This window comes from Rhinopithecus roxellana, chromosome 4 (genome assembly GCF_007565055.1).
Source record: "Rhinopithecus roxellana isolate Shanxi Qingling chromosome 4, ASM756505v1, whole genome shotgun sequence".
In the NCBI taxonomy this organism is placed as follows: Eukaryota; Metazoa; Chordata; class Mammalia; order Primates; family Cercopithecidae; genus Rhinopithecus; species Rhinopithecus roxellana.
The window spans coordinates 126,303,352-126,317,538 of NC_044552.1; the positions used below are offsets into that span (position 1 = coordinate 126,303,352).

At 40.1% G+C, this 14,187-nt stretch overlaps 1 protein-coding gene across 6 annotated transcripts in view; it reads left to right on the forward strand.

The window, feature by feature from the left end:
* The window catches only part of SAMD3 (sterile alpha motif domain containing 3), a 67,513-nt gene extending 55,506 nt beyond the window's left edge, over nucleotides 1–12,007 (forward strand). For 5 of the 6 annotated variants that reach the window (XM_030929104.1, XM_030929101.1, XM_030929099.1 and 2 more), the window contains 4 exons: nucleotides 1,475–1,675; nucleotides 10,137–10,308; nucleotides 10,898–10,980; nucleotides 11,522–12,007. In XM_030929104.1, the coding sequence (XP_030784964.1) occupies nucleotides 1,475–1,675; nucleotides 10,137–10,308; nucleotides 10,898–10,980; nucleotides 11,522–11,806 (741 nt within the window). In that variant the 3' untranslated portion in view covers nucleotides 11,807–12,007. Of the gene's footprint in view, nucleotides 1–1,474; nucleotides 1,676–10,136; nucleotides 10,309–10,718; nucleotides 10,784–10,897; nucleotides 10,981–11,521 lie in introns of those variants that run through there. The other variant, XM_030929105.1, reaches the window with a different exon arrangement.
* The last annotated feature ends 2,180 nt before the right edge of the window (nucleotides 12,008–14,187 follow it).

Below are 14,187 nucleotides of genomic sequence, written 5' to 3' on the forward strand. Positions count from 1 at the left end.
CTGCACCTTTGTTCATCAGTGAGAATGACCTGCACTTTTCCTCTCTTACACTGTTCTTTCAGGTTTGGGGATCAATGTCATAGAGGTTTGGTAGGATGGGTTAGAGAGTATTCTCTTTTTTTCCTTCCTTTTTTCTTTTATTTTTCTTTCTTTCTTTTTTCTTTTTTTTGAGACAGTCTCACTCTGTTGCCCAGGCTGGAGTGTAGTGGTGTGATCTCAGTTCACTGCAACTTCCGCCTCTCGGTTCAAGCAATTCTCATGCCTCATCCTCCCAAGTAGCTGGGATTACAGATGTGTGCTACCATGTCTGGCTAATTTTTGTATTTTTAGTGGAGGTGGGGTTTCGCCATGTTGGCCAGGCTGGTCTTGAACTCCTGGATTTAGGTGATCCTACTGCCTCGTCCTTCCAAAGTGCTGGGGTTACAGGTATGAGCCACCATGCCTGGCCTCCTTTACTTTTTCTTGAAAATTTTTGCGTAAATTTGAACACTCTGTTTCAAAAGTTAAGTAGATTTTCTCTGTAAAACCCTCAAGTCTTTCTTGATATTTTCTTTGTGGAAATACTTTTATCTTCCAATTAAATTTATGTAAGATTATAGGAACTTCTTCTTAATTTTGATAATTTTATTTTTCTAGGCGTTCGTTCACTTGGTTTAGGTCTTGTTAGTCATTCTGTGTCCACAGAAAGTAGATCTACTGAGGCTTTCCTATGTGTTTGTAAAAGCCTTGATATAAGAGGACTGTAGGTTCCTTATAGTCTTTTTCATCCTTTATAGGTATCATCTGTTCGCATTCTGGTCAGCGAGATGGTTGATCAACTTTCATTTATGTGCAGTTCAGCTGACTGTCCTCTTAACTCATATTTCTAGAAAGATATTTTTCTTATTTCCTCAAAGCTGATTCTTAGATTTTCAACAAGAATAAGTGAGGTGTTTCTTAGCTGCCTCCACCCCACCCAACTTACCCTGTTGTATGGTGAATAAAATTATTAATGATTTAGCATCAGAAAATAACCAGTTATTATTTTGAATTTGGATTATATGGCGTGGTACAGCAGCTATAAAAAGTCATTTAAAAAGAAAAAAGATAAACAATAGTAATAACAAAACCTTAATACTTTAAAAAATATCTTCTTAACATTTTATCTTCTAAAATTTAAATGCATAGAAATGAGCAACATTTTATTCAGTGGGAACCTTCTGGATAATCTATCTCCATATAAAAGGATAACGTAGGAATTAAAGTAACTCTTTTAGATCTTTCAAAAGAATAGATTATAATTCCATGATAAGTAATTAACTATCTAATTTATTGTCATTAAAGAGTGTCCATTTATTAGTTACGTTCAATGTCAAGTGTAACCAGGCATGGTGATCCTCACCTTAGGAATGAGCTAAGAGTGTGCAACAACAGCCTGAAATTCATGTTTTCATAGAAACATGGAATCCATTGATAGGTTGAAAATGTTTTGCAGGAAGAAGCTGTTTGTTTCGATTCTGAGCTGGATGAACATATTAAGTGGTTCCAGCAAGAATATGTGAAAACAGAAAAGGACTGGAGAGAAATTGACAAAAGAATGAGCCAAACTTTGGAAATAAGAAGAAAGATGATTGGCAGCCGAACACCTCTGAAGGACATTCTTAAACTGTTTCCCTTCTTGAAGTGCCCTTATCAGGTATCTTTATTCACTTTATTCACTATATATATAATATATATAGTATATACATGTATATATAGTATATATAGTGTATATATGTATATATAATAGATATAGTATATGTAGTGTATATATACACATACACACATATATATTTTAATATTTTATAAATATATATATATATTTTTTAGACAGAGTCTTGCTCTGTTGCTCAGGCCGGAGTACAGTGATGTGATCTCAGCTCACTGCAACCTCTGCCTCCCAGGTTCAAGTGATTCTCCTGCCTCAGCCTCCTGAGTAGCTGGGACTACAGGTGTGTGCCACCATGCCCGACTAATTTTTGTATTTTCAGTAGAGATGGAGTTTCACCATTTTGACCAGGCTGGTCTTGAACTCCTGACCTCAGGTGATCTGCCTGCCTCAGCCTCCCAAAGTGCTGGGATTACAGTGTCCAAATGGATTTTTCCCTCTTTCCTCTTGGAGTGGTAACAGGACAGCATAGCAAGACAGTGGGGGTGAATCTCAGTGGGACATGAGGCCCAAAGGGCTGCAACCAGAGAGAGTCATTTGACAGGAGTTTCAGGAAGTGGACCCTCCCCACCCACCCTCTTTCCTAATCCTGAAAAAGGAATATTAAAAAAAAGAGAAGAATTTCAGTAAGCGTATCCAGATAATAGGCACTGGCTGCCGTCAGAACTAAAGAGTTCTGTGTCATTGGACATATTGTGGAGGCCAGTGGATCATCACTTAGGGGCATTTTGACAATCTGAATCATTATCCCCTGTCATGCTTTTATATAATCAAGGGAGTTTATTAAGGAACTATTATTATGCATTCTTACTAAAAATATGTTTCCTTTATGATCCCACATAATTTCATAAGTGTTCTTAAAAATACATGAAGTTTAGCACCAGGCATGGTGGCTCACGCCTGTAATCCCAGCACTTTGGGAGGCTGAGGTGGGTGGATTGCTTGAGCCCAGGAGTTCAAGACCTGCCTGGGCAACCTGGTAAAACCCCATCTCTACTGAAAGTATAAAAATTACCCGAGCTTAGTGGTGCATGCCTGTAGTCCCAACTATTCTGGGAGACTAAGGCAGGAGGATCACCTAAGCCTAGGGAGGTCAAGGCTGCAGTGAGCCACGATTGGGTCACTGTACTCCAACTTGGTGACACAGTGAGACCCTGTCTCAAAGAAAAAAAAAAAAAAAAAAAAAAAAAAAAATATATATATATATATATATATATATGAAATGAAATGTAATGGGTAAATCAATCAAACACCCTTCCATTTAGTTCACTGAGAGTGGCCATTCAAGGGTCTTTCACAATTTTAGTGTAATTTTTGGTGGTGGTATATAATGAAAGATCAAAGGTTTTACCTGAGAACATATTTCATGGAGAAATTCTACGTATTCAATTAACCAAATTAAACATGAAACATCTGCATATTTTTCTCCTGAACAAAGGGAATTAGGAATTGCCTGTATTATTTTAATAGTGACATAAGTAGCAAATGTCTGAATGCTCCACTGTAACAGCATGTTCTCAGTGCTTTCCAAGGATTAATCTACCTAATCCTCTCAGCAACCATACGGTGGCTTTCGCTTGTTTCCCCTTCATCTTCGGGTTATTAGGAACTGTAATAGCCAGTCGCCTCTGGCTATTAGAAAAGTATGCCAAATGGACACAGCTGCAAAATACAGTCTTAAAGCAAGCCTGTCAAACTTATGGTCTATACACTCCTTACATGTAGAGAGCATGTTTTAATATTAACAGTTCCCAAAGTGCCTAGCAGAGCAACACGTGTGACACAGCAATGTCATCTTGCTTTTTTGAATGCTGAATGAATTAGTGGAGGTTGGTAAGGCTGTTGTGATCACTAATGTCACAGCCTTAGGGGTCTTCATTGGAGTGCAGCTTACAAAGGCTTACTGATGAATATAAATGGACTATATTAAGCAGCTTTTTAAAGAACCATTGGTGACAGTAAGGTGGAGGTCTGTCACAGCTTGTGTGAGGAGCAGAGAGATTTCAGATCTGAGGCTGTCCCCTGTGCTTTGTTAAGGCCTCCCACTGTGGCATAGGTGTATCTTCTGCACCATTCCTCAAGTATTTCACCCTTTATATCCAAAATATGGAGTATGGTTTTTGTAATGACTGTACTTATTGAATAGAGTTGCCTAGTGACTGTTTTTATTTATTTATTTATCTATCTATCTATCTATTTATTTATTTATTTATTGAGATAGAGTCTTACTTTGTCACCCAGGCTGGAGTGCAGTGGCACAATCTTGGCTCACTGCAGCCTCTGCCTCCCAGGTTCAAGTGATTCTCCTGCCTCAGCCTCCCAGGTAGCTGGGACTACAGGTGTACACCACCATGCCTGGCTAATTTTTATATTTTTAGTAGAGATGGGGTTTCACCATGTTGGTCAGGCTGGTCTTGGAACTCCTGACTTCAGGTGATCCACCTGCCTCAGCCTCCCAAAGTGCTGGGATTACAGCCGTGAGCCACTGCACCCGACCTTATTGATTGTTTTAAACAAAAGAACGAATCATTTTCGGTTTTTCCAGGAAGTACCTCCCTAACTCAGCCCTATGCAGCTGGGATTTCCAATTTATAAAACCCTTGTGTGCTTCCTAAAGTAAAAGCAAGTTTGACCTTACAAATACCTAGTTAACAAACAATTCCACAACAAGACAGTTGTCCCCGCACCAAACCACCCCCACCGCCTGTTGCTCCTGCCATTGTGAAAACACTGAGTGCTTAGGGAGCTGGTGGAGACAGGGTGGCAGAACACTAGCAGCTGAGGTGGGGGGTGGTCCTGACTATTAACACTGACCCTCCATCACCTCCATGCTCATTAACCTTTGTCCTCAAAAAACTTTCTTTCAACAGAATATTTAAAAATTCAGAATGTAACAATTTATTAGATTATCTAAAATATTATCAACTAGGAATGTGTTACTGGGATCTATTGGATGTTGCACAAGACAAGTAGGAGGGAGTTGAGAGAAGGAAAATACCAAACACAAACTGAAACCCTTCCCCAAATTTTCCAAAAATCCTTTCAGATGTCATAGTTTCTGCCTTCCTGAGAAACAATTTCAATTATCATCTCTTTAAGTGAAGTACATGAGAATCACCAGCTAATAAAGTCTCAAAAAATTAAAAAAATAAAGAATCTGAGTTTGGTTTTGGCCCAAATGGAGTAACTGATACTGGCCTAGTCTTTCCACTGTTAACACGGATAAAGCTGGAAAAAAAAAATATGTATGAAGCAACTGTACTCAGGCATTAGGCAACAGGCATTGCAGGACCCTGACCCTTGATAACAGAGAAAGACATAAGATGTGCCTCAGTTTTGTGCATGGGTTACTTTCTAGCTCACTGTACAGAATGGTGGGAGGCAAGCAGAATGCGGAGGTCTCACGGAGCCACACAGGAAGAGATCAGAGTTGAGGAATGACGAAGCAGCTGGCCTTTGTAGGACAGGCACTGGAGGAAAGCGGGCTAGAGCCGAAGTCTACACATGGATGCCCTGGGGATCCTTGGTTGAGAGCTGAGACTTCACACAGTGTTGCTAATAAGAATTCAGGCCAGGTGTGGTGGCTCACGCCTGTAATCCCAACACTTTGGGAGGCTGAGGCAGGCAGATCACTTGAGGTCAGGAGTTCGAGACCAGCCTGGCCAACATGGTGAAACCCTGTCTCTACTAAAAATACAAAAATTAGCTGGGTGTGGTGGTGCACACCTGTAATCCCAGCTAGTTAGGAGGCTGAGGCAGGAGAATGGCTTGAACCTGGAAGGCAGAGGCACAGTGAGCCAAGATCATGCCACTGGACTCCAACCTGGGCGATGGAGTGAGTATTTTGTCTCAAAAAAAAAAAAAAAAAAGAAAAAGAAAAAGAAAAGAAAAAAGAATTCTGGCCCAGTGTGTAGAGACCCTGCAGAACACCTCAGGCATTCACCTGAGACTAGAAAACAATGCCTCATGAGTGAGAACCATGCCTAAGTTTGAGCCAGGACCTTAGCTAGGACTAAGGACAAACAACAAAACAAAATTGCCCAAAGAAATGATAAAATCAAGTCTGACAGGACCAGAAGATCAACCAGTAATTTATCTGCCTATCAGAACAAAATTTAACACCCTTTAAAGGAACATAATTTAATCCAGACTCCCCACTAGTGGACCATTAGAGGTTACAGTGAGCACTGCCATTCCCATTTCCAACTCTTGGTTCCTGGACCCATGAATTCTGGCTGTGGAAGAAACTGCACCGTGTCCTGGATGCCGATTCAGAGCTTATACAGCCTGGGGGAACCTTGTCCCAGCCCCACAAGGTATTGCCACCTAGCTGGTGCTGTAACTGAGTCTTCAACAGGCCACTCCACCAGTCTGGCAAGCCAGCTGCTTCAGGACAGGATGGTGGGGAACATGATAAGACCAGTGAATTCCATGTATCATCACCATAGGGAATCTCAGCAGAGAAATGAAATACATGCAGCAGAGAAATGAAATACATGCACACACGCACACACAAACCAAATTGAAATTCAAACATGAAAAGAACATTTATCTGAAATGAAAACATCACCATGTGCATAGGCTTAAGGGCATATTGGAAAATGAAAAGAAAGGAGCTGTGAATCTGAAGATAGATTAATAGGAATTATCCAATCTGAGTAACAGAAAGAAAAAGGATTAAGATGATTAATTTGTAGGACATAATCTGGGGTTGTGAAAAGGTGGGCTTTTTTTTTTTGTTCCAATGTTTATTTTAGGTTCAGCAGGGGATACATAGTGCAGGTTTGTTAAATAAGTAAACTGCATGTCGTGGGGGTTTGGCGTACAGGTCATTTCATCACCCAGGTAGTGAGCATAACACCCGATAGGTAGTTTTTTGATCCTCACCTTCCACCCACCCTCTAATCTCAAGTCGACTCCGGGGTCTATTGTTCCCTTCTTTGTGTCCATGTGGACTCAGTGGTTAGCTCCCACTTATAAGAAAGAACATGCAGTATCTGGTTTTCTATTCCTGCGTTAATTTGCTTAGAACAATGGCCTCCAGCTGCATCTATGTTGCTGCAAAGGACATGATTTCATTCTTTTTTATGGCTGCGTAGTATTCTATGGTGTACGTGTACACTTTCTTTATCCAGTCCGCTATTGATGGGCATCTAAGTGGATTCCATGTTATTACTATTGTGAATGGTGCTTCAGTGAACATATATGTGCATGTGTCTTTCTTTATATTCCTTTGGGTATATACCCAGTAATGGGATCCCTGGGTCAAATGGTAGCTCTGTTTTAAGTTCTTTGAGAAATCTCCAAACTGCTTTCCACAGTGGCTGAACTAATAATTTACATTCCCATTAGCAGTGCGTAAGTGTTGGAGAGGGAGGCTTTTCTGTGGCTGACCATTCACAGCTGAGAGCTTGGCTACACAGACGTTTGTGCTCATAAGTAAAGACATTGAGATATAATGGGAGCCAGGTAACTCACTGTTGAAGAGAGTTAGAAGCTTGGGAAGGGGAAGGTTAGGAAAAGCCCTGTGGTATTGGTTTGGAAGTGAAAGCATCAATGTGAACTCATGGTTTTAGTCTTTATGTATGGCTATTTAATATTTACATATAGATATATAGTTATCGATATTTCTGGATCAATCGGTGCCTGTGTTTATGTAAATTAAAACATTTCCTAGATTTCTTCTAAGAGGAAGTCTAGAGCAATAACATGTCTGTAGCAAGTAGTACACCAGGGCTGAAATCTTTTTTTTTTGGTTGGGTATTTTTTTGAGAGAGAGTCTCACTCTGTTGTCCAGGCTGGAGCGTCATGATCATGGTTCACTGCAGCCTCGGCCTCCCAGGGCTCAGGCGATCCTCCTACCTCAGCCTCCTGAGTATCTGGGACTACAGGCGTATGCCACCATGCCTGGCAATTTTTTGTATTTTTTATAGAGACAGATTTCGCCCTGTTGCTCATGCAGGTCTCAAACTCCTGGGCTCAAATGATCCTCCTGCCTTGGCCTCCCAAAGTACTAGGATTACAGGCATGAGCCACAGTGCCTGGCCTGAAATCTTAAGTTTTTAAAGATAATTCCTCATGAACAGGAATCAGGGTTCTTGGAGAAATAGCTCACTACAGGGTTGGGGGCAAAACAAAAATGAAAACAACAACAAACCAAGACAAGTTTGAAATACTGTGTAATGCCAGAAATGAAGGAAGTTCTTGCACACTAATAAGGATATGCCAGGAGGGGATGGGAGTACGTTTGAAGTGGCTCCTACTGGCCAAGCCTGGGCAATTCGAGCAATTCTACAAATAACAAAAGGATCAGATTTGTAACTGTTTGGGTAAAATGGGAATTTATTAACCTCTAGTGATAGAAATAAATAAGTAAATATATGTGGAAGAAAAGAAACTATCTTAAAACAGAAAGCCAACTAATCCATGTAGAAAGAATGGAATTAGAAAAGTCGCCATTTGGCAACTATTATAGTAGTACTTGATTCAGGCAAGAATCATTAATGGATGTGGAATCTGATAGATCAGAGTTATACAAGGAACAAGATATTTACATAAACTCAAGGTATTTCCTTATAAAATACAACATATATTAATTTTACAGTGGAAAAACCTGGTGAATTCCATTTTTAATCAAGTAATAAAAGTTATTATCTCCAATACTGGAACCAGTTACCATTTTGTTTTTCCGGATACAGTGAGAAATGCTAACATTCTTGCCAGAAATGCATATCTGAAATATCATAAAACTGCCAAGGAGAAATGTTCTACAAAGTAACTGGCCTCCACGTTTCAGAAACTGTCAAGGAAACTAACAAATTGTTTGAAACTGGAGACTACAGAGACTGTGGTATCTAAATCTCATATGTGATCCTGGATTAGATCCTGGACCTGTTAAGAACATGACCGGAACAACTGGCAAATTTGAATGGAATGTGTAGTAGATTTTCCTGAATTTGAGTGTCCTTGTACTTAGGAAATACACAATGAGGTATTAAGGAATAGTGGGGCATTATGTCTATAGCTCATTTTCAAACGGATCAGAAATTGGGGGAAGTTGCACAGGGGACACTTGTAAGTTCTATTTACTATTTCTGCAACTTCAATGAAAACTTGAAATTATTTCAAAACAAAAAGTTAGAAAAGAAATTCTTAGGCTATGAGCCCAGAACAGTGGAGTATTCACCTTCTTCATCCTTCACTTCACATCTTCCTGCTGAGAAAACAGTTTTCTAAGGGTATTAATCTAGATTAGTGGTCCACTGTGGGTTGCCTGGTAACAAAGACACTGTGCCTTATGCATTCCAGCTTTCTGACAACTTAACTTTCAGACCTAATCTCTGGGCAATTTATAGTCTACCAAAGCATTCAAGGAACAACGAGGCCCAGTGGGTAGTATGTGATTATTCTTTCTAGTTTTAGGAAAAGCAATGACTAAATTTAATTCATACGAGTGTGAGTGGCTAATAATCTGATAATGCCACTCTGTCAAAAACAAGAGGGGGAGTGGTGGGGGGATCCTCTGAGGGGGAAGAATTCAGGCAGTGGTAGGAAGGGGTAGTTTGAGGAAAGGGGCTTCCATAAAGTAAACTGGTTTTGCTTTGACCTTGTAGTCCAATCTGCACATAACATTGTTTCTTTTTCTTTCTTTTCAAGACAAGGTCTCACTAAGTTGCCCAGGCTGGAGTGCAGTGGCACAGTCTCAGTTCACTGCAGTCTTGATCTCCGCGGGCTCAGGCTATCTTCCCACCTCAGCCTCCTGAGTAGCTGAGACTATACACATGTGTCGCCATGCCCAGCTAATTTTTGTGTGTTTTGTAGAGACAGGGTTTTGCTGTGTTGCCCAGGCTGCTCTCAAACTCCTGGGCACATATGATCCTCCTGCCCTGGCCTCCCAAAATGCTGAGATTATAAGCATGAGCCACAGTGTTTGGCCATATATCGTTTTTCACTGTTTACCTCTGTCTACTCTTACAGTGTTTCTAAAGCACTCTCCTTTCCCTAAATTTAGGATACCATGGTTAGGTATTTTTCAGGGGTTGCTTCCTAAAATCAGTTTTGTTCTTTGCTGCTTGTTGAACAAGATGTAACAATGTAGTTTACCTAAAGAAATGTAAGCTCTTAGAATCTTAGCCGGGTAACCCAAAGAGCCTACATATGCATATACCCTTTGAATCCTCAATTTAGTTGAGTCTGCATCCAAAGTTCTAATTCTGTAGGTTTAGAAATTTGCCGTGCCCATTATTTATCATTTCGCATTCATTTCAGGCTTTCATTCTTTTCTCCTCCCTCATCCTAAGGCTTTAATTCTCCACTAAAACTTCTAAATTATCAAGTACTTAGTTTAAACCAGCATTGAAAGCTTAATTCTGAAGGTTTTATGTCTTTATATTCTATATATTAGCTTTTCTTGTGATCTGATGTATGCACTGCTTTCTTCTTTTGTCAGATATTCAGAGAATTCCAACTTCTTACAAGAACAGATATTTATAAGAAAACAAGGCACATTTTGGAATCCTATTCAGAAAATATACTGACTTCTTTTTCAGTGGTGGACAATCCAATCAATATTCTATTGCAAGAAAAAATGAAACATTACACAGATGAAGACATGCTGAAATGTTAGTAAACCTTGTGGAGCAGCGTGATTTTGTCTGCTATCTGTCAGGATATCTGGAAAAGTTATGCTTTGGTAGTCAGTAAAATTCAGTAATTTACATTCATTGAGTTTAAAAAATATATTTAAAAATTATTAAAAATTTACATTACTAAAGTATATTTAATAACAATTTTCAATATTTAAGTAATATTCAATATTTAAGTAATAAGTGAAACAACTGGTGGGGAAAAAAAGAAATTTTCAAATTAGGGGAGGAGGAGAGGTATAGATTTTGAAAGTATACTGGATATTGTAAAATTATATTTAGGGAACTAGTAACCTGCTAATTTTACAATACAAATCACAAGGGGCAGTATAAAATCTTCCTGGCTGATGGACAGACAGTACAGAACTCTTGTCTTCTCCTGGCAGTGCTCCTGGCAGTGCTATTAGAAGAGGGTGTGGTTTAAAAAGGTGTGAAACACTGATCTAAGAAGGTTAGTTTGTTTTCTGTCCAAGGTAACAAAAAATCCAGATGTTCAATACTAGCTTAGCTTACAACTGCTAAAAGCTTATTTTTACTTCAAATGTTAACATATTTGCCTTGACAGACCTGAAGCTGACAGCCACATGTTTACTCCTCCCAGATGTTTTTGGGGATGATCCCAGTCTTTTTGTCATCATGAATGAACAGGTGTGTACTATGTGAACGGCCACTGCTTTGACATTTTACATCTTCATGCGATTATTTATATATTTAATTAATTAATTTATATTTTTGAGATAGAGTCTCACTCTGTTGCCCAGACTGGAGTGCAATGGCGTGATCTTGGCTCACTGCCACCTCTGCCTCCTGGTTCAAGCGATTCTTGTGCCTCAGCCTCCCGAGTAGCTGGGATTATAGGCATGCACCACCACGCCCAGCTAATTTTTGTATTTTTAGTAGAGACGGGGTTTCACGGTGTTGGTCAGGCTGGTCTGGAACTCCTGACCTCAGGTGATTCACCTGCCTTGGCCTCCCAAAGTGCTGGGATTACAGGCGTGAGCTACCGAGCCCAACCGCGATAACTTATTTAAAAGCAAAGTTGGTGGCCTATTTTGAAGTATGTTTGTCGTATTTACAAATATGCTACATTGCAACAACCCCATTTATTGTTAACACCATGATTAAATTCAGGTCTGTTTTATTCTTTAGCTATTTTACGTATCACAGTAATGACTCTTCTTTTTTTCAGGTGCAAGTATCCACACCTGTGTTGGAAGTCAAAAACCCTTTCAACATGGAGGTCTGCGAATTTTCTTTGTATTTAGAAAGGGAGAGGCTCACAAAGGTGGACGACTGTGTTACAGCCTTGGCTGTGCTAGTAGCTGCCTTTCACGTATTTGGGATTGAGTGTCCAGGAAGACTGTCCCAAACCTTCAACTTCCTAGAAACGTTGATTTTTGATATGCACAGTCCCTATTTTCCTTCTTTGAAAGAAAAGGAAAAGGAAGTAGGATTTCAACTCCCAGTCACTTAATAGCATGCCAAACATTGTACTGGAATTTACCTCTGGGAAAGCTGAAGCTTCATAAAAAATAGTTTTGATTTAGGGTTGTGGTAGAGGTAGGTATGAGAAAAATCATCTTGTATCATAGATGCTAATGAATTTCAGTGCTTTCTATCTTTACACTTAGATATTAAGTTCTTTGTGAAGTTCTGTAATAAAATTCTACTTCATCAAAGAGCTGTCGATTTATTTTGAGTTTTTAGAAATTCCATGGTTGAAGTTATATTTCCAGAGGTGCCTCGGTTTTTTTGAAATACACTGTACTCAAATCTTTCAGCTTAGAGAATGGCCTTGGACTGAACTCAGTGTGCACACTTAATGCCCAGGAGCTGCACATTTGCGGCCGGCCTGTGGGCTGTCTCTTTGGTCTGAGCATCACTTGGCAACATTTTGAACTTGCACATTTCAAGAAGGGACACATGAACTCTTCTCTCCCTCAGGGGATCTGCCTTGCCCCAGGAGATCTGGTTGTCTTTCATCGCTTGTTGGGAATAAGGGCTGCGGCATTTTTGAGGTCTCCTCATTGCTGGCTGATCTTGCTGGTACAGGTCCTCACGTCTGTGACCTGTGTTCATCTGCTACTGCTTCTCGCCTTGGAGACACAGTGACTCATCCTGCATGCCCAACTGGCTACTGCCCAGAGTTCAGTTCTATCTGTTCTGCTCTTAACAATGGCTGCATAAGTACTTTTTGGGTCTAACAAGACTCAGTGCACTGTCCTCCTTTCCAACTATTTCACAAGGTAAAAACTCTAGTTTAAGGTGCCCCCTGATGTTATTATCAAAATATCAACATTACTTATTAGCTTTGAAAGACAGACCAGGTCCTTTTGGGAACAGAAAAGGGATTTAAGTGTGTTAAACTACCTACACGGCATAATGGGATGAGCATTTCCTGGGTTACATCATCAAATTAATTTTTTTTAAGTTGAAGAAAGGTTCATGTGGGCTAGGCATGGTGGCTCATGCCTGTAATCCTGGCACTTTGGGAGGCCAAGATGGGCAGATCACCTGAGGCCAGGAGTTTGAGACCAGCCTGGCTAATACTGTGAAACCCTGTCTCTACTGAAAAAACAAAAATTAGCCAAGTGTGGTAGCACATGCTATAGTCCCAGCTACTTGGGAGGCTGAGGCAGGAGAATTGCTTGAACCTGGGAGGCGGAGGTTGCAGTGAGCCGAGATCATGCCACTGCACTCCAACAGGGTGAGACAACAGGGTGAGACTGTGTCTCAAAAAACAAACAAAAAACAAAAGAAAGGTTCATGTGAACTATTGAAGAAATAGTTTTACACTACCCATCTCTGGAAATACTGCAAAGTATTTATTCTATCACTGAAATGTCAACAGTCTATTAGATACCTTTCTCTCTAATAAGGACTGTTCATTAAAATGCTGAAGTCAGTGAGATAAAAGAAGTCAAAGAACAGTTGCCCATTTCTACAATTATTAATTAACTACTTACATCAGGCAGAGTAAGTAACAATTTAGCACAAATCATTTTGCCTAACCTAGTTCCTATCCTCCAGTACTCACTTCTTCCCTTTCACTAGAATGTACCTTTAGTTCCTTGCAAACTTTCCTTTATTTCCCCAAATTACTCCTTCTTCCTTTTAGTCCTTTATTCCCAAATAAATTTACCAAGTTCTTACAGATTCTTTTCCTTATAAGGTACACACCCCTATGGCTGAAGTTGAAGGACAGCCTCTCTCAGGCTGGGACAGGATGACAAGGTAGCTACAGGGAAACTGCAGTGAAGTTTGGCTCCAAGCATGACACAAACATGGGCTAACCTTGAAGGTAGATTCAAGCCAATTTTATTGTCTGTCTCAATGGTGTATCTATCCCCAGTGCCCAGCACGGTCCTGACACTTGCTAAATTCAACACTGCTTGACCAACATACCCCATTTTATTTAGGGGCTGAGTCTACTGAATCTAGAAGTTGCCGAGGACAAATATCAACCTACAGAAAGGTTTTATTTGGTTTGCACAGTGTTTTCAATAAAAAAAAAAAAAAATGCCTTTAGATGGGAAAGTCCTATTCAAGGTGTATATTTCTATTCCTCCCTTTTCTCTCTCTCTCTCTTTTTTTTTTTTTTTCGGATGGGATCTTTCTATGTTGCCTGGGTTGGTCTCAAAATCCTTGGGCTCAAGAGATCCTCCTGCCTCAGCCTCCTGAGTAGGGGGGATTACAGGGTTGAGCCACTGAGCTTGGCTTCCACCGTCTGTCTTACCCCAAGCCTGCATCTCTCATTTCAGAGATCTCCCTACAATCATGGTGCCCTATATTCCCTGTTAAAACTTAGACTATATCCCAGGGATGGAGTGGTGAGAGTTTTCACCTTCTTGAGGT